The 20,337-nt window shown below is 38.9% G+C and overlaps 2 protein-coding genes across 5 annotated transcripts in view; one reads left to right on the top strand and one right to left on the bottom strand.

The window, feature by feature from the left end:
- Positions 1-3,503: 3,503 nt before the first annotated feature.
- On the top strand, positions 3,504-15,153 carry LOC129738412 (sphingomyelin phosphodiesterase 1-like). The gene is made up of 4 exons (XM_055729602.1): positions 3,504-3,738; positions 3,797-4,191; positions 10,260-11,324; positions 11,384-15,153. The coding sequence occupies exons 1-4, from the start codon at positions 3,594-3,596 to the stop codon at positions 11,711-11,713; spliced, it is 1,935 nt and encodes a 644-aa protein (XP_055585577.1). The 5' UTR covers positions 3,504-3,593; the 3' UTR covers positions 11,714-15,153.
- Positions 11,732-20,337, bottom strand: part of LOC129738413 (corticotropin-releasing factor-binding protein) — a 69,036-nt gene continuing 60,430 nt past the window's right edge. For all 4 annotated transcript variants that reach the window (XM_055729603.1, XM_055729606.1, XM_055729605.1 and 1 more), the window contains exon 6: positions 11,732-12,542. In XM_055729603.1, the coding sequence (XP_055585578.1) occupies positions 12,276-12,542 (267 nt within the window). In that variant the 3' untranslated portion in view covers positions 11,732-12,275. The remainder of the gene's footprint in view (positions 12,543-20,337) is intronic.

Genomic DNA, 20,337 nt, shown 5'->3' with positions numbered 1-20,337 from the left:
GCTAGTCCCAAGCACCATTCTTTTGGCCCTTGCACAAAGGTTAAAAAAACTGATTTTTCAAGTGATTTTTTTTACTTTGACTGTAACTCCTGAGGGTGATGTGATAGGACTTTGACATATTCAACAAACTTATGTATTTTGATCAGATAAACAACTTTGTCGAAGACATCAAAGCCCTAATTTGACAAAAAAAAAAGTTAGCATTTTTATCTCGCTATCGGTGGGCCCCTCGGAAAAAAATTTTGATACTAGAATATGGTACTTGTGAAACTGAACAATGTTGCTGAAGACATCAAATATCTATCTCTTCATCCCTGGGCGCTATTAATTTCGTACAGCTAGATTGATGTTCTGCACCACTGTGCATTGGCGAGGTAGAACTTGTTCTGCTTAGCCACGCCAGCGATCATGGCATTCGAAGTGCGTAAGTTGAATAAAGTCTATTCAAATATGTTATCTGAAGCTTTAAATGAATGGTCATGGCTAAGCACTTCAAGTTCAATGATTTAAGGTGGATATGGGTAGTCAACCAAGCTAAGCTAAGCTAAAGTTATTAGGCTTCAAAGGTGTTTTTAAGAGCGAAATTTCACGAGAAGAAACTCATCCAAGCAAAGAATTTTGAATCAGTGGATTTATAATGCAAACTGGACACGGCGAGACCATTCTAAGCGGCTATGACTTCAGCCAGACAAGATCAGGACCGGGATGGAAATCGCGAAATCCGAATTCAGGAAAAACTTACGTTCAGAAATCCTAACTGATAAGTACCATTTTCTTTACCTGATAAGTGGGGCTATTGCTAAAATAGTTCTGAATTTTGAAATAAAACCACTAAAATATGAAAATCTGTGAAAAATATAGTACGTTATAGTTTGATTTCAATAATCAAGTTTTGAAATATTGATTTTCACTTTTACCGTATTTGTTTGGTCCACTCGCTCAGTTTGGCACTCATTCCGACAACAACTAACATAAATCGTCGTCAGTATATTGTTAACTTACTCAGTCATACGCGCATCTGCAACACTTCCAAAATCTTCAGTGTTCCATCGTCCACTTTCAGTTCAAATCTATGATACTACAGATTCAAATCTGAGCGAATAAATGATCAAAATTACAGCAAAAAGAAAAGCAACACCTATTTATAGGGACCTGGTGCAAAACTGTATGTTGTATGTATGTTGGTAATCCGACATGGGTGCACGGATTCACCGCAATTTTACCAAAGTATGAACACCTCTGCATTCTACCTCTATTCCGCGTAACTCTAATGCAGAATTTTCCATACCCGGCACCATGGCTTCGTGTTATCCGTTATGTCTGCGTGTATTTCGTGTCAATGTTGGTTTTTGTTTTGTAGGAATGTTTCAAATACCTGCACAACCATTCAAAAATTTAGATAAATTGAAAATTTTTTGAAATTTTCCTCAAGCATTCCGGCATCCGTGTATATACCTGGATGGTTGGCAGGTTTTTGATCATTCTTATTGGGATATAGAAATATGAAATACAAACTTTTCATTTTAATAGACATCTCACCTTGCCGCTACCACTCTACTTACCTTACCTTACCTTACCTCCGAGATGCCGCAAATAAGCTGGGTGTATCGTCTACAACCGAGCATCGAGCCAAAAAACGAGCCGGACTATCGAATAACAAGAAGGTTGTGACTCCAAATCGCGATGATAAACATAATACGACGGCCAAAGCGCGATCCCGGAGGCTGTACACGACGATGCTGACGAAGTTTGACTGCGTGGTAATGGACGACGAAACCTACGTCAAAGCCGACTACAAGCAGCTTCCGGGACAGGAGTTTTATACGGCAAAAGGAAGGGGAAAGGTAGCAGATATTTTCAAGCACATGAAACTGTCAAGTTCGCGAAGAAATATCTGGTTTGGAAAGACTGTACTTCTGGCTTGAAAAGCAGCATTTTCATATCTTTCAGGACTGTCAACCAAGAAATTTACGTGAAAGAGTGTTTGAATAAACGTCTGCTGCCTTTCCTGAAGAATCACGGTTGTTCCGATTGGCCGGTTGGCCGGATTTGGCATCTTGCCATTACGGTAAAAAGGCCATGGAGTAGTACGCCGCCAATAACGTGCAGGTGATTCCCAAGGACAAGAACCTTCCCAACACGACTGAGCTCCGCCCAATTGAGAAATACTGGGCTATTGTCAAGCTGAACCTAAAGAAGACCAAAAAACTGCTAAGGACGAGCAGCAGTTCAAGGCGAACTGGCTTTCTGAGGCAAAGAAGGTGGACAAGGTGGCTGTACAAAATCTGATGGCAGGAGTTAAGCGTAAGGCTCAGCAATTCGGATTTGGAAAAGCGGAAGCCTAACTGAATATTTTTCCTAAATTTAATACTAATTAAACTTGAAAAAGAAATTTAATTTGATTTTTTAAATAAACGATTTCACCGATTTACACCCGTTTTCCCTTGGCAAAATTTTGACCGTATCACCCTTTATTATAAGTGGTTATTGAAACACCTTGTTGGCTTGGCTGTTGATCATTGAATGTTGAATTTTATTTCTTAATATTTTTATCTACATGCCTTCGAAGTTGATGTTTAATTACTCTACGACTACTTTGTTGCACATAATTATCATGCATATTTACAACATTCTGATCTGGCTCCCCTCCCTCAGAGCAAGTTCACTGACGTTGGGAAAAAGTGGTAGAAATTTTGTCACTTTTTGCACATTTTGAAAATTTTGACATGCAAAAACATTTCCAAGATCTGTGGCCTTCAAGTTTTTTTGCAACACGTGTTGTAGTTTCGCTTGCTGTGATGCAAAAATAGTAATATAAATAGAAACAGTGTTTTAAAAAACTACAACTCCCAAAGATCTTGAAAACATTTTTGCACGGTAAAATTTTCAATTTGTCAAAATTTCTACCATTTTTCGCGAACACCAGTGAACTTGCTCTCAATGGGTTGGAAAGAGATTAAACTGTGGATGAAAGTCTGACAGAACTTTGTAACGTCAATTTTGTAACGAGATTTTCATTTCTTACACCCAAAGCATTTTAGAAGGTACTCTTTTACTCCAGACTTAATGCAATCCTGGAACCCCAAAGGACAGATCGATATATGAACTGGTAAGGACATTTATTCCACACGTGTTGAAATTCGATAGGTAAATTAGATTCGTTCAGCAAACGAATTTTCACTCATGTGCAAAATGTAGTTTGCATACAAAGCTTCAAAAAAATATTCTTGGATGACTCCTGCCTATCAAAGTTTGACATTCAAATTCGAATTATATTTTCAAGCTTTTCCAGATGGAACTTTTTTCTTTCAAAAAAAAAAAATTCTGCTGAACAATGTCCAGATAAGAAAAGCTTCGACAAAAACCACAAACTTTCTTCAATCGATCAGATTGCTCACCACGCGGTTCAATAAATATTTGAGCTAGATTTTGCTCTCAGTAAACCGTTTGGTTTGTTTACATTTGGCTTATCATATCAGCTCCAAACTTTCGTCCGAGCGAAGTCAGTCTTTTGGTCAGTGTTCAATCCCGATCGGCTGCAGGCTAGTTCGGTTCGACGATCCGAGCAAGACGGACGCGCTCTCAGGCTCCCGATGTCTGACGACTCACAGGCTTTCAAAATGATACGATCTTTTTTGTTGTTCTTTGTTGGTGTTTTGGTAGCCGTACTATGTGCAACACTAATCGAAAGCGATCAGTCCGGAAAAGTTGAAGCCGTTTCGGTTGAAGTTCAAATCGGTGAGTTGTGATCCTTTTGAGGTAGAAGTAGACGAATTTAAAAAAAACTTTTCTACAGATAAATATGAATCGGACTTCTTGACCGAGTTCGGCCACTATCAGTCAACTGGTAGCAAGACGGAGGCCTTCGATCGGCTGCTGGAGCTTATCAAGTCCCATGACATCAAGGTCACACTGGACCGGATGGTTCACGCCACCGACCCGAAGATGTGTCTCACCTGCCTATCGGCTACCAATACATTTTTGGAACTGTACAAAAAAAGGTCGGCAACCGACCGCGAAGATCGAGCATCGTTGATCAAGCTGGCCCAGGACATCTGTCATCTGTACAGCCTCAAGAGCTACGTTTGCGATGGGTTGATTGACCTGAACGCCGACATGATCCTGTATACGCTGCAACAACATCGGGAAAAACTACCGACGGCGGATGAAGTTTGTGCCATCGCTTTTCAGGTAGGTACCTAATCTACTTGATTTGGTAGCACACTGGATTCGTTGTCTTGAGTGATTGTTGTTTAAATTGAGGCTTATTTCTAATGAAGTGGCCAAATTAGTCTGTAAATTGATAATTTCAAATCAGATTTGCATTTTAATGTTGGAAGTAAAAAAAAACCTTATATGAACGCATCAAAACCACGAAGAATTCTACAAATTTGGTATTGATAGAATGACTCGTAGTTTTCTTTTTGATTTTGTGGAATGAGTTCATAATCTTTCAGGGGGAATAATTTCATAAGAGCTTATTTTAACCCAGTTATTTGACTCTGATACTGGTTCAAGGCTGTTTTGAACAGCTTCTGTCTTCTAAAATGTCAAAGAACTGGTTTCTTATTTTTTTTTTTAGAGTTTCATTAAAACTAAGTAGAATCTCAGACAATTCCATAGGCGTTTTATTTCTATCAGTTTGAATATTTTTTTCAGCGTATAGAGCAAGTCAATTGTAACAAATTGAGGGAGCTGATATATTACCTTCAAATTGAATGGTTAGCCCCAATTTCTGTATTTTTTTAACCCTTTATTCCTGAAAAGAATTTATTAGGGGAAAATACCTATAGATTTCTACAGTTTTTGGTTGTTTTGTCAGAAAAACAAATAAATTATTTAATTGACTAAAGTTTTTTATTTCAAATATGATTGGTTTTATGAATCATTCTTTTTTCTTCATTCCCTACCTTTTTAATGATATATATTTTGAAACAACATTTTAATTCACCTTTTACTAAAACCTCTCGATAATTTAGTTTTCGACATTAAGTTTTAGTTTTCGACACAGCATATTTCCACCTCCTTTGTTAACTTAGGAATGTGAAAATTTGCATTCTGGAATTTCTTGTCTACTTCACGGCGCTTTTTCACACCATGGAAACGGTATAAACATACCCAAGAAGATGGGTGTCGAAAAATAGATTATTAGGTGAATTTTCAGCGTTAGTTTTCGACAGCTAAAAAAACAGTAGAAATTTCATTATATGTTAGCAAAAATATAAAATAAATTACCGAAAATATTGATTACAGAACCTTATCCATCCATGAATTTCTTTTATGTTTCCTTTAATCGAATAAAAGGGGAGTTTTTTCGTGATTCAAAATCATTGTTATTTTGTCGATGGCAAAATTGATGACAAAAGAAGAAATTGATATTTGTTGCGGCCTAATTTAAAAAATTGGTCTTCGCGTATCTGCAACGTTTGATCTGCGCAGCAAAACCTAACGGTTTTCTAAAATTAAAAATTAAAATTTTCATAGTATTCACAATACAAGCTTATCTGGACCTAAATATTGTATAGAATAAACAGACTAGATTTAGGAAGATAAAAAAATAAGGATTAAATATAACACAACAAAATATCACAAGATGATAAAAGATAAAACACAATAAAAAAATAGAACAAGACAAAAAACATAAGACATAAAATTAAGGAATAGAAAACTAAATTTCATTTCTTCAAAGACAAATAAGAAGACTCAATTGACTCAAATATCGTTCAAAATAAAGGCAAAACAAATTTAGAAAGACATAAAAAACAGAAAAACATAATATCCCATGATATACGAAGATAATAAGAAATAAAACATGATGAAAAAAAAACTAGACAAAAAACTTACACAATACAAAAAAAATTAGAGAAAAGAAAAAAAGAAAATATAGAATAAAACTTAATTTAAAAAAACATTAAACACGATACAAATAAAAGAAAACTTATTAAAAAACACAAAACATGATAGAACAAGTAAAATAATAGGGACACAAGCAAAAAAACACATTTTTGTAAAGAATTTTAAAGTTAATTTTGAATGATTTAGAGCGCTGATTCTAAGTATGTTATTGGTTTTTTTTCTATCACCTTTTGTTTTCAAGATAATTGGAAGCTCTTTTAATAAATTTGTGCTCTTTTTCGGGAAAACTATAGAGCATTACAAAAAATGCAAATTCATTTTTTTTTTCAATTTAGCAAAATTCAGAAACTTTTTAAAGAAGATTTTAAGCACCAGGAATCTTTGTTATTTCCTAGAGCATACGTCAAGTCGTTTTACAATCTTCAACAATGTCGTTAAATGAGTTATAATATTCAATTTAAATACCCGAATTCTTCCTTGAATGATTTAAAAAAATACATTTTAAATCTATTTATAATTATCCAAGGCCGTAGGAAGAACCGGCTCATGGGGGTGTATTGGTGACTGAATTTTACCTATGATTTTTTGCCCAACAACGTACGAATAAAAAAAAACAAATTATATTTGTTACTATATGATTATTCATATTTCCGTTCTCATTAAAGTTAAAATCGTAACCTTAGAAAAGTGGTCCTTAGCCTTAAAGGTGAGCTAAATTTTTTTATGAAACTTTTTCAAACAAAATATGGAATTTGCTTTCATAGATGGTTAAAATTGTTGAATTTCTTTAAGAGTGAAAAAGATCAAAGTTATTTGATTTGAGCATAATATAAGTTCTTTTTCGGCCAGCCTTCCATTTCTCAAAAAAAAAACTTTTTCTATGCTCAAATCAAACAAGCCCAATCTTCCAAACTCTTTTGCAAATTCCAAGATTCTAACCTTTGTGGAAAATATATAAAATTTCAAAAAAACAGTAGGAGAATTCGGAATCAAATTTAATTGATGCAAACTTGAACTAAATTTATGATTTTAGTTTGAAATTCAGCCCAAAAAACTGCAATCTCAATAATTTTAACTATACACCGAGAAAATATAGATTTTTTTTTTAGATTTTGTAGGAGAAGATCAGGTACATGTTTTTTTAAATAAGTACCTACATGTTTTTAAAAAGGATTTTTTTTCGTGAAGAATCAATTCCAAAGTGAAAATCCTGGGGATGATTAAAAAAAACATAATTTGGGATATTTTGTATGAAACAAAACATAGAATATCAACTAAATTCTACTTTATATCTGTGGTTTTCAGCTAAATTGTGAGTATAAACTAATTCAGAATAAGTTTTTTAAATCTGGTAACTGACAAGCAAACTTTTTAACTCATGTTCTCTTGAATTCCTTTACATTTTTATGTTAATTGATCAACTCATTCACAAGTTGAATCTTTTCCTGAATTTTTAATCTGAATTCTGAACCTGAATTCAAAAATTGAACTTTGTATCCTTTTCCGCATTTCTATACGATTTCTGAATTGTACAAAAAGTACGATTTCAGAATCTTATTTTCAGATCAGAATTTTATGAGCCAAGTTTTAGAGCCATCATTCATGAATCTATTATTTAAATTCTTTATTGCTGGTTTAATCTGAATTCATTTTTTCAATTATTCATTTTTAATCTGTATTGTGAATCTAAATTGAAATATGAATTCCAAATGATGAATCTGCATCTGAATTTTTAAATTTTGGATCGCCAGTTAGAAGCGTGTTTGTGTTATAATAAAGTTTAAGAAATTCGAATTTGAATATAAAACAAAATTCTTTTAAACTATTATCAAAATATTGAAAATGCAAATGATTTTCGAAAAACATTTGATATGAAATGCAAAATCGAATTTGTACCAGGATTTCAAAGCAGCTTTGAATTTCTAATTTCTTATGATTATTCGGACTGAAAATCAAGAATCCTAAACTCTATACAGAATCAGAAATACGAAAATATTTCGAAGTAAAAATTTTGGTTATGGGAACCTCCAAAATGGGTTTAGTTTAAAATTTAATATTCAGACCTGCATTTCTATGAAAAGGTTTCCAGATTTTCCGATAAATAATATTAATATACCCGGATGTTTAATATAAAATTTGGGGAAAAAAATCCAGCCTTACCGGTTGCCCGATTTTTATTGGAAATGCCCTATTTTGCTGAATTTGCTGAATCAAAACTGCCCGGTATTGCCTGGATTTTGGTCGACAATTTTGAAATCAAATACCCCCCCTTATTCCATGGAGAAGTGAGAAAGTTTTGAAAAACTGTAGGAGAATTTTGAACTTGGGATGGGTTTTTGAGGTTTTGGTATAAGTTTTTAGTCTAGATTGTTACTCTTGAATATCTTTGCCTATTATCATGATTTGATTAGTTATAGATTTAAAATTTTGAGTGTAGAGTAGAACACCTACCTTGCTTTTTGGACCTTCATGGGGGGGGGGGGGTGAGTTTAACCCCCAATTGATGAAATTGTCAGAACAGATAAAAAAATTGATATGATGAGTAAAATTTTAAGTCACATAAATTGATAAAATTGACTCAACCTATAAAAAAAATTCGAATATTCAAAAAAAATTCAAAAGTTAAAAATAACTGTTTGTTACTTTGATTTATCGGCCTAGCGGTGAAAAGTGATGTCCGATGTCGTGTTTTTATTTCTTTTTGGCCAAAGTTATTTACGGTGGTTAATCTCTTCATAAAATTAAATAACTTTGGCCAAAAAGAAATGAAAACATGACATCATAGCATCGGTGGTTGATCACTATCAGACTATCGACTGTACCGTTTCGCATGCAATCCCCGCATGTAACGAATGCGAAGATAACAAACTGAGAAGACTTAAACATCGATAGATGCGTGTCTGAGTTAAAGGGAGCTTATCTGAGCGATCACATATCATCTTTTTGTTCGTCCGCACTACAAGTTCTCGCTTGTGGGGCGGACCACGCTAAGCCTACTAATGTGTGGTGGTAGATGCAACTCTATCTGTATATACCACTTCATAGTAGTAGGCTCGCGAGGAACAAATATTTAGTATGTGATGGTAATGCTTCTAGACAAATTCTACCCGCTCATTTTCACCATCTTTCATTTCTTCTAACCTTCTATCCATCTATATAAAAATTTCATAATCTTTAGATGTCCCTACTAAAAAGGACATCACTTTTCACCGCTAGGCCGATAAATCAAAGTAACAAACAAAAATTACGGTGGTTAATCTCTTCATAAAGTTAAAAATAACATTTGCTTGTTCATTGTAATAGATCAACATTTTTTCCGTTTTTCTCTCAATATTATTTAGTGAAATTGTTTTTTTTTATTTCCCTCCCTGAAAGCATGCAGGAAAATTTTTCAAACCAAACGCTGTGCAAAAAAATATAACCTTGTCGTGACTTGCATTGAAAATTCTGGAAAATCAATTGTAGATTTCTAATGAGCAAAATTTCACTGAAAGTTCAATCACCGGCTTTGACTTTGACTTTAAAATGTGTGTTGACTTTAAAATGTGTGAAACATGCACAATAACAATGAAACTTTGGTTGCAACATAAAAAGTTTATTGAATGATAAATTTTCTGTCAGAAAACGTCTCATCAAATAAGACATTCTACTGAAAAAAATCTTGCCAAGAAATACAAGTGACGATATTGAAAATTCTTTTCTTTTTCAAAATCTGATTGAAATTTCGGCTGAAACTTATTAGAGAAGATTCCAACTCCTACCGATAGATATTGAAATTGGAAGTTTGAGTCATGTAGGCAACAGAGTAGGCTTTTGCTGTTTTCACTTTTTTTCTAGCAACGATCCTCTTTCCTTCTGAGAAAAAATATATTTAATACATATGTTATTTTAACAATTTTATTCCTTTGTTTCTTCCTTAACTTTTTTCGATGATTTCATTGCTAAAGAGGCGTTGAAAAACTCATGTTGCAAAAATATATGAAGCAAGGCAGAATACCAATGTAGAGTCATTTTTTCATGAACAAAATTTGACTTTTCATTACAAAAACCATTCACAAAGGTTTGTGTGAAGTGTTAATATAAAAGTATACCTTTTTTAATGGTTTTCAAATCGATTTAAGGATTCAGCAATTTAAAAAAAAAGAGCACAAAAGATGCACTTATATGTCCTTACTGGAAGCTAGCAGGTGTGTTTTCTAGACCAAAAGCCAATCGAACAAGCGCGTATTTTCAGTGTTACATATTTTGCACAATTTGGAACTTTTGTAATGGTCGAACCGTTACGTCCAACGATGGAACGTTATCACTTTGAGTCAAGCTGACGTTTACTCTTTGATCAGGTGGCTCGAATGCATTCCTCAAACAACCGTAACTCACTCTTAACGCGATTCTTTCCATTGCAGGGCGCAGGATGCATCGGTGACATGAAGATAGCTCTCAGCGATCACTATCCAAAAGTTGACCTGAGTGCATCGGAAAACGTGCTTCGTACCTCCAAGGAATCGGAAATCAACGCTTCGGATGAACCGTTTGTCATCGTTCACCTCACGGATATTCATTTCGATCCGGAGTATCTAGTCGGAGTTAATGCGGAATGTGGTTCCGAAGCATGCTGCCGTACTATGCCGGACTCAGAACAGGCTGATACACTGACCGCGGCCGGTTTCTGGGGAGACTACCGTGATTGCGATACACCCTGGCATGGAGTTGTTGACGTGATGGAACAAATTCGATCTCAACATAGCAAGATTGATGCGGTATACTTCACGGGTGATATTATCCATCACTTCACCTGGAATACTACTCTTGAAAGTAACGAGGATTCGATGCGCAAGATCTTCCAACTGTTGAAGGAACGATTTGCTCCTATTCCGGTATTCCCAATTCTTGGTAACCACGAATCGCACCCGGCTAATCTCTACGCTCCACATAATGTTCCGGATAAGCTCACGTCCAAGTACCTATACGACTTCATCGTTAAGGAATGGGAAGACTGGCTTCCGGATGACGATGCGATCCGGGCGACAATAGCCGATGGGGGTTACTACACTATGATCTCTCCCCTAGGTCATCGGATCATTGCCCTCAACAACAATCCATGCTTCGTCCATAATTGGTGGCTACTTCACAACAATGACTACTTTATGGGTCAACTACAGTGGTTGCACGACACACTACTGGAAGCAGAAGCAGCTGGAGAAAAGGTTCACATCCTCGCTCATGTCCCATCGAATGATCCCTACTGTTACATTGGATGGACCCGTGAGTATCGACGAATTGTGGAAAGGTTTGCTCACATCATTCAGGGTCAGTTCAACGGACACTCGCATGTGGATGAATTTAATGTTTACTATCGTAAGGATGATCCTTGGGCAGCTGTCAGTGTGGCCTGGAATGGAGGATCGACGACGACCTTCACCAAGCTCAATCCAAACTACAAGGTGTTCTATGTGGAACCGGAGACTTTTGTAAGTGTACATTTTATTCAATAAGTTCGCTTAATCTAACTACGTTTAATGTATTTCAGGAAATCCTCGATCAAGAGGCCTGGATCTACAACTTGACGGCAGCCAATCTTCACCCGGACAAGAAACCGACCTGGTTCAAGGAGTACTCCTTCAAGGATCAGTACGGCCTACAGGATTTGAGCCCAAAATCACTGGACACCCTGCTACAGAAGATGGCTCAATCGGACACGGACCTGTTCCAGTACTGGGCTTTGAAGCAGAAACATGCCGATCCGATGATGGCTCAGGGCTGCGATCAAACATGTCTGCGGCAAACCCTCTGTCTGATTGTCTTAACTGAGTTTGGTGATAACAGGGCCTGTGATAGATTGTTGGAAAATGAAAATTAAAACCCTCTCAGGCGGATCTGTCAAAGTTAACACTAAAGTTCATATTTCCATGGTTTACTGTTGCTCATTTTATACATGTCTCTTTTTTTTGGTAGTTTTTTCTTCTTTGTGTCTATCTTTGGTTGAATCTATTTGGTTTGGCTTGAATGTTTGATTTATGTGTGTTTATTAAAATTTTGCAAAATAAATATCGGCTCGTATTTTTTAATAGCAATTTATATCTCATAGCTCTTTTCCCTTTCTGAACAACAACTAGGAATTTTTCTAGCATAATACAATCTTCGTTTCAAGACAGATCACATCTCGGATAAGTTGTTGTTGTTGTTGATTACACAATCAGGACAGTTTGATGACCGCTTATCACACTTACTCTAGGAGATCAAAATTTTTACAGCGTTTTAACGTTTCCCTTGTTTCTAACTCAATCGTATGTATTTTTTCACTTTAAATATTTTTTTTCTTCCCAACAAGGACTGATGTGGAACGTTCTTTGTGTGTGTGTGTAGGTTTACTTATGTAATGGTGTGGTGAAATACAGTAGTAAAATCCGATCGTCTGGTGTTTATTTTTTCTTTTTCCTTCGCATATCGCATAGGACCGTGGCCAGGGGGATGTCGTTTTCGTCCGCTACCCGAACTGAAATCATGGCCTGGTTGGCGAAACGGCCGCTCGAGATTAGCCGGGCCGAGGTGGTTCCGCAGAAGATGGCTTGCTCCGGCCCGAGCTCCAAACTTTTGCCGCAAACCGAGCTGGAACGGTCCATGTCGCTAGTGTCCAGGCCGGCCGAGCCGCCGATGTCCAGCCGGTCGTAGGAATCCGGTCGATCGCACTGTTAGAGGGAAGATCATAGGAAATAATCATATGGTTACTTTCTTGGAGCTTGATGATCAAACCTAAAGGGTAGATCCCAATAAGGAATTTAGGCAAGTAATGGCAGTTCAGATGATCTTCATCTGTCAAATCCATAATTGTCTGCCAACTTACTGGTAACTAACATAAGCTAGACATGGTCAATGATCTACCGATTTTGAACTATTTGTGAAAGTATACGGTTGTTGAACTGCAATTTCAGTGATCTTGGACTACTGTACCAAACATGATTAACATCCCTGACTTAAACTACGAACATTGGACAAGGTAACCTTCGCCATCTAATTTGTAGCGCCTTTGGTGCAAAATATCATCATCACGCTATGGTTACCCAATCCATTTGGAAACGTTTTGCCTTATCAAAAACATGGGCCTGAGAACATTAGGGTCGAAAAGGGGATTGATGATTATGAGTTCACGCGGACTATGTCAATAACTCAGAAGTTTGTTGAAGTACAAAAAAGGTATCCACCTATCTTCATCGTCGCTTGGCATGATGCCTACAGACCTCAGGATGATAAACACGTAGCAAGCCTATGCGTAGACTCATTGACGGATGAACCCGGGACAGCTCGTAGAACGAAAAGTATACCTATCGTCGCATCCCGAATGTCGATTGAGATCACCTGGACATTGTGTGCTAATCTGGATCATTCGGACGACTCGCGATAAACCTAAATAAATGACCTACGCTTCAAAGACCACCTGCAGCATCTGAACTTGATTCCCTCCAAAGACTGCCCCTAATCATAAGGGAAGAGAGGCTATACTAACACTAGTGCGCTCCATGGCAAAACTCGAACGAATTCCTTTGATCATACTTTTAGAAATATTACTTTACTCTTCTAGCGATTCAAGATTCGATCTCTCCTCGAGCGCCCGTGTTTTCATGCAACGACTCGGCTGATTCACGACGAAGACAACGAACGCGTCTTTTGTACCTAAACCCGTGCACATAGCGTTAAAGAATGACGCTCACTTCTACCACAGGGTATGGGTTTGGAACTACCGAGGTATCCTTGGAATCTGGAGCTTCTTGATTGACATCTTAGATTTCCTGTAGTGAAATGGATGATTTGAGACTGATCATTAAACTTTTAACCTCGAACGATGCCAAAAAAAAAAACCCAGAATTAAAGAGTCTATCAAATTCATAACGATATAGACTTTTACAGACTCTGACATGTCATGGACATGGACATGTTCATGGACAGGTAGACTCTGACAGACTACTAAACGTGAATAAAACGTGAGAATTGCGAGCTAATGAAGGTGTTGATCTGTATCATGGGTTGCAGCTTTCATAATTTTCGTGAAAATGAAAAGTATTTCCCCGGAAACGCACAAAAATATCGTGCACAAATGTTGTACCTTCCTAAACATTTTGTTGAGACTGCTGAAAATGAAAGAAGAAAGCATTCGAGAAGTTCGAAAGGCGATTGGGAAATATGAAGAGGGAAGAAGCTTCATGGACAAAAAACTCTGGCCGTAACCGAATCCGATGGACAAAACTTTGGACCAGACAGTCATGCGTGCTTACACCAGTAAGAAAACTATATCAGTTCGGGATGTTGCCAAAAATTGAGATCCCATCTATGCACCATCCCTCCTGCCAAGGTAAGATCGGATAAGACATTCAAGAAACCGAAGTGGAGTCCGAAACAAGCGGCTTCCGTCAAACCAAGAGTTCGTAAATTATATGATCAACTGCTGTGTGGAAAAACGGTGTGCGTTACCATCGACGACATAACCTATTGCAAGATTGATTCCAAAATGCTTTCTGGTGACCAGCATCACACTGTTTGGGATGGTCTAGGTGTTGACGAGACGGAGATATCAATTTTAAACAAAAAAATACGGAAAAAAGGCTATGGGTTGATAAGCCATATGTGAGTGATGCATGCTTGCGAGCCGTACGTAACCACTGTTGTGGCCATGAAAAGCCATTGGACTGTACTCGGGAGGGCACATGGAAAAACTACCACTGCTTGCCGTTCCTCTTCTGGGATTGGACTTTGACAACCCCTGGTGGTTGTCAAACAGTGGAGGCACGTCCCCAGCTGTCTCCAACAGTGGAGGCAGGTTGTTCGAGCCAAACTCGAAGAATTGGCAACGTCGCATTGCGCCACCAACCAAAAAATCATCACCGATCACCGCCTGCTACTTTTGTGAGTTGTTTGTCCATTCAAGGACATGCATTCATATGTGTACATAAAAAACGCCGGTAAACGCCGGCCGGCGTACAACAACAATTGCATGCTGTTGCTTCAGCCAGCGAGCAGTGGAAATTTCCATTGCGCACACAGATGTTTGTGTGCGTGTGAATGAATCAATCATTCAAGCAACCGGTGTGTTTGTCAATCCAGCCAGATCCATTCCATCCGTCGACAAGTTAAGACGTCGATTTGAAGTTGAGCCACGTTTTCCTCCATTCTAGAAGTTGAAGTTTAAGATTCCTTTCCATTTTGAGTTATTTAAGATTCCATTAAGATTCCTTCCTTCCTTCCTATGATAAGAGTTAAGTTACAAGTTCAGTGTAAATAGTGTAAATACATGTAAATAGAGAACAATTTAGTGATTCATTATTTGAGTAAAATCCCTCCAAATAACATCCGGTAAATTGTGTCTTCGGACTTTCGAACGGTCCCCAAAGTCGAGCAAAATACAGTCGACGGCTCTTTCACAGGTCTTCATGACGCTGCTTGGCGGCAAAGGCTCGGAGGGATCTCGATCGCCTGGTTGACCGAGGTCCAAACTCTTCCAGATGGAAGGGCTCTGAAAAGAGTCGATTGTGGTAATTGGACCCGGGAGCTAGGCGTCGAAGCGAAGCAGCGACGAACGAAGGCACTAGTATCGGTTTACTTTCTATTTATTCTCTATCTACTTATTTTCTTATATTTACACTTTATATAATATTATACACTTTTCACTTCCGTCTCATCTCGACGGTCTGACGGTTTGATAACGAATGTCTTTGTTTTTGGAATTGTTGGTGATTGTGGAAATTCTCTGTCGATCTAGCTGGAACGTAGCAACTAACAACTTTTGGAAAAGCTTCACTATTTGATGGCTTCTGTTGACGATGATGCTCTTGAAGAAGATCTCCTCCTGACTCCTGACTAGATCTTCTGCCCCCTGGATTGGTTCGGTTTCGCGCAGCACCGACCTCGATCCCGGTGTGAAATTTTGGTAGTGCCGGTTAGTTCTCAAAAATTCTCGACTTGCTCGTTTCCTTTCTGCTCGATCCACTTTGCTGCCCGATCCGCTCTAACAAACTCTTTGAAGGAGGTATCCCGTCAGAAGGTACCGGTTTATCTATCCGGCTCGAAGGACCATTCCATGTTATGACCATGAAAAGTTATTGGACTGTACTCGAGAGGGCACTTGGCAAAACTACCACTGCTTGCTCTTTCCCCTTCTGGGATTGGGCTTTGACAAGCCCTGATGGTTGCCAAACAGTGTAGGCAGTTCCGCAGAATGCCTGTCTGGAGGCCAAAGCCGGGTCGATGTGAGCGTTTGGGAAACTATCACACTAGTTTACATTCTTATAGTTTCTCTATACGTACTTATTTTTACTATTTATACTTTAAATTTCCTCCCATCACGACGGTTTGGCAATATTATTATGACTGTTTACGTGCCGAGAGTGCCTGAGCCTTCGCCTGCTGGCCATGCAGGCGCAAGCCTGATCACCCAGTACTGTTTTGGCCGGATTTGGCATCAGTTCACTACTGGCTTGATGAGTTCACGGTGGCTTGATATCAAAGACCAGAACGTACCGAAGGAGATGAATCCGACAAATTATCCTCAAGCGATATCTATTGCAACTTTTATGGCAATCACCAAATTGTTTTTTTCAGAAAATATGTAAATTCTGCATAGCTATTCATTTGAAAATTCCGCAACTCTGTGCTAAAGCTTATGAGCAGTCTTCGATGGAAAATTCAATCACTGACCAGCGATTAATTTCAATCTTATTTTGTATTTGTTTTAACCCACGAGTTGGGCAATTTGCGTATTGACGATTGCTGGTGGAACTAGCAATCGCTAGTGTAGAGTGCATCTGGATTAACACCACAGAAACCTACATTTAATCTTTCTTTTCAAAATGATAAGGGATCAAACACGTCTTGGGGAAACAAAGAGTTGGCGGGAGGGGTACTCCCAAGTTCCAGACTTGTGGATAGCAAGTGCGCCAGCTACCAGCACAGAGAAAAAAGCCAGTGCAGATACTTACGGTTAGCAAGTGTACCAGCACCCAGATCAGCGAAGTCCATCAGCCAGAGGAAGAGCCAACCAACGCAGAGACGAGTCAAGGTGTAGGAACAGCCTGTACAGAGGGATAAGCCAATGTAGAGGTACTAAGCACAGAGGATCGCCAGCGCAAATGCACGACATGCTCCAGGCGGGAAGACGGTTTTCGAGAGGGTCACCAGCTACGCTGCGGTTAGTAACGTAAGCTCATTTCCGACGGCCTGGAGCAGGATTCTTGGGAACCGATTGTGGTCTAGCAAAACAATGGTCCGGAGAGGATCTTAGATGAAGCCGATTACCGTGAGGGATACTCACATGGTGTGGTGCTACGCCCAAGTAACCAGAAGCACTAAAAACAAGCTCCAATTCTGCTGTAACGAAAGCTTTAGAGCTTGATTCTGTGCATCGTATTGGTCCTGTGAGCCAGGTTTGGCGAAATTAACTGCTGCTTCCCGTTTACCGTTCATCGAACTCGCTCCTGCACCGCTAGTTAAAGTAGTCCCACATCACCCTGCTCTACTGGCATCACTTGAAATAACTAGGCTGATCGCTACAGTAGGAAAACCAGCGACCTTCTACCTCGACTTCAAAAACGCTAACTTCGATGACATCTCTCACATTCTGGCAACTATCGACTGGGTATCTGAGCTATACCTTCTCACACATTCTGAATTATGTCATCGATCGTCACGTTCCAAAACGCTCTAGCAGCGGAAATACGCGAATCCCCTGGATCACGACTGAACTGCGACAACTGAAGGCTGCTAAAAGGTGTGCTCTTCGAAATTACAAGAAGCAAAAATCATCCTACACTAAGGATATATACCGTAAACTTAACTTCGTTTATAAAAAAGCCAGCGAACGTTGTTACCATAACTACCTACGTCGCTTACAACGTAACCTCAAGTCTTGCCCAAAATCTTTTTGGAAACACGTAAAGAGTCAGCGTAAGGAACCTGGTATACCTTCAAACATGTTTTTGGACGACATCACGGCGAACTCTGATCGTGGTATCTGCGATCTCTTCGCCCAAAAATTTTCCAGTATCTTCACTTCAGCTTCAACATCCCCAGAACATTAAGCTAGTGCTGTCAGGAACGTTTCGCCAGTGGGCTTTTCAATAAATGGTTTTGAAATCGAGGAGGCAGTCATCTCTAAAGCAGCAGCGAAGCTCAAGAATTCCTTTTCTACGGGTCCGGACGGTATACCAGCTGCTTTTTTGAAAAGTTTCATGCCTGTTTTGCTGACCCCTATTCGGCTCATTTTTCAAGCTTCGCTCTACTATGGAAGGAAGCTTACATGTTCCCGGTTCATAAAAAAGGAGATAGGAGAGATATTAACAATTACCGTGGAATCACTGCTTATGTTTTATTGCCAAACTATTTGAATTGGTGGTCTTGGATCCTTTTTTCACGTCCTGCAAAAATTACATCTCCAATGATCAACACGGATTCATGCCCAAACGCTCTACAACAAGTAACTTGCTAACGTTTACTTCTGTTGTGCATGAAAGTATTGGTGCCAAATCTCAAACTGATGCAATCTACACCGATCTGTCCGCTGCATTCGACAAGATGAACCATGAGATTGCCATCGGAAAACTCTAACGCTTAGGATTCTGTGGTACGCTACTGGGCTGGTTCCGCAGTTACTTAACCGGTCGCAAATTGATTGTTCGAACGGGTGACACCTTTTCCAGGCAGTTCCCAGCCACCTCTGGTGTGCCCCAAGGTAGCCATCTAGGACCGATCATTTTCCTAATTTATTTCAACGACGTGTTGTCACTCCTCGACGTCCCCAAACTCTGCTATGCCGATGACCTAAAACTATTTTACACCATAAACGACCACGACGACATAAATTTTCTGCAATGTCAATTTATCCTCTTCGCTGATTGGTGCAAACTTAACTGTCTGCCATTAAACCGAAACAAATGTGCAGTCATCAGCTTTTCTCGTAAGCGGCAACCTTTAATCGCGGAGTACTTCCTAGGAGGCGAACCCATCTCACGTGTGAACCACGTTAACGATCTTGGCGTAATCTTAGATCAGCGCTTGGAATTCAAGGCACACACCAACTACTTGATTGACAAAGCATCCAGAAGTCTCGGTTTCATTTTTAGAGTGGCGAAGGACTTCAAGGATGTATATTGCCTGAGAAGCCTATACTATACTGCAGCATCGTTCGTTCCATCCTTGAATACGCATCAGCTATCTGGTGTCCCTACTACCAGAACGGTGTCGATCGGCTCGAGGCTATCCAGCGGCGATTCTTGCGATACGCCCTTAGACACCTGAACTGGCAAGACCCTTTTCGCTTACCTAGCTACGAAAATCGATGCCGCCTCATAGATATCGATACTCTTCAAGCCCGCAGACAAGCAACACGTGCCTCATTCGTCGCCGACCTCCTGTCATCGCGAATCGACTGTCCCACGCTACTGGAGGCTATTCCGCTTAGTGTACGACCCCGTGGTCTTAGAAATTTGGATCTTCAGTTGTACATTCCCCTTCGAATGAACAATTACGGAGCTAACAGCGCCCTCATCGGCGCAATGGGATCGTTCAACCGTTTCTCGGCGCATTTTGACTTCGACGTTTCGAGGGATGTTTTCCGAAGAAAAGTGATACGGGCCTTGAGTACCCCATAGTTAGACTTAATGTTATGTTTTTAATTTTTAATTTTAAGTAATCATTTGGATCAACATGTGATCCGTTGATAAGAAATAAATAACAAATAACAAAACACTTCAGTGCAGAAACTGGTTTAACCCAATAAAAGCACTGTATTTGCATTGGTTAACTCTGCTTGTGGACCTACCAGGTCCGCGTTAAATCTTTGAAAGAAAAAGCTCTATTTGAATCAAATTCTGGCAACCTGTGCCCTAAATTTACATTAATTCAGCATCAATCAATTCAAATGTGCTTTGGCATAATGCTTACAGAGTGCTAAAAAGAATCAAAGCAAGCTATTGTGATGCCAATTTAATGCTTAGAAAATGCAAAATGCAAATGCAAAATTGCACATGTGTTATTCTTATTAAGAGCTATGTTGCATTTCAAAAGCACAGTGCAAAGCTGATAAAAGGGCTGTTATTATGCAAAATTGCACTTGTAACCAGTGTGTTAACTTATTGTAGAAGGTGCTTTAGTGCGCGAGGGAGAATGATCACCGTAATTTCCCGAACACCGTACCAATGGCGTATGTTTTTTGACACCCTAGTTCACTATTCACTAACAGGTGGCGCTGATCAAATTGGTTCTTTTTGGTAAAACTTTGTATGGAAAAAAATCTACTTGCATTTTTAAATTTTTTTCGGTGAGGGTGGCACACTTTTTGAAGATTTCCAAAGATTTCCATTAATGTCCCGCATCATTTGCGCTCGGTGTTGATGCCGAATGAGGTGGTGAAAATGGTTGAAATCGCGAAAAACTTTTCGAATTTTTCCCGGTTTGTTTACTTTTTGGACGGTGGCAAAGTTGCCAGTTGCAGTATGTTTA

Source organism: Uranotaenia lowii, chromosome 1 (assembly GCF_029784155.1).
Source record: "Uranotaenia lowii strain MFRU-FL chromosome 1, ASM2978415v1, whole genome shotgun sequence".
NCBI classification, from domain to species: Eukaryota; Metazoa; Arthropoda; class Insecta; order Diptera; family Culicidae; genus Uranotaenia; species Uranotaenia lowii.
This window is presented reverse-complemented; position numbering and strand designations above follow the sequence as displayed.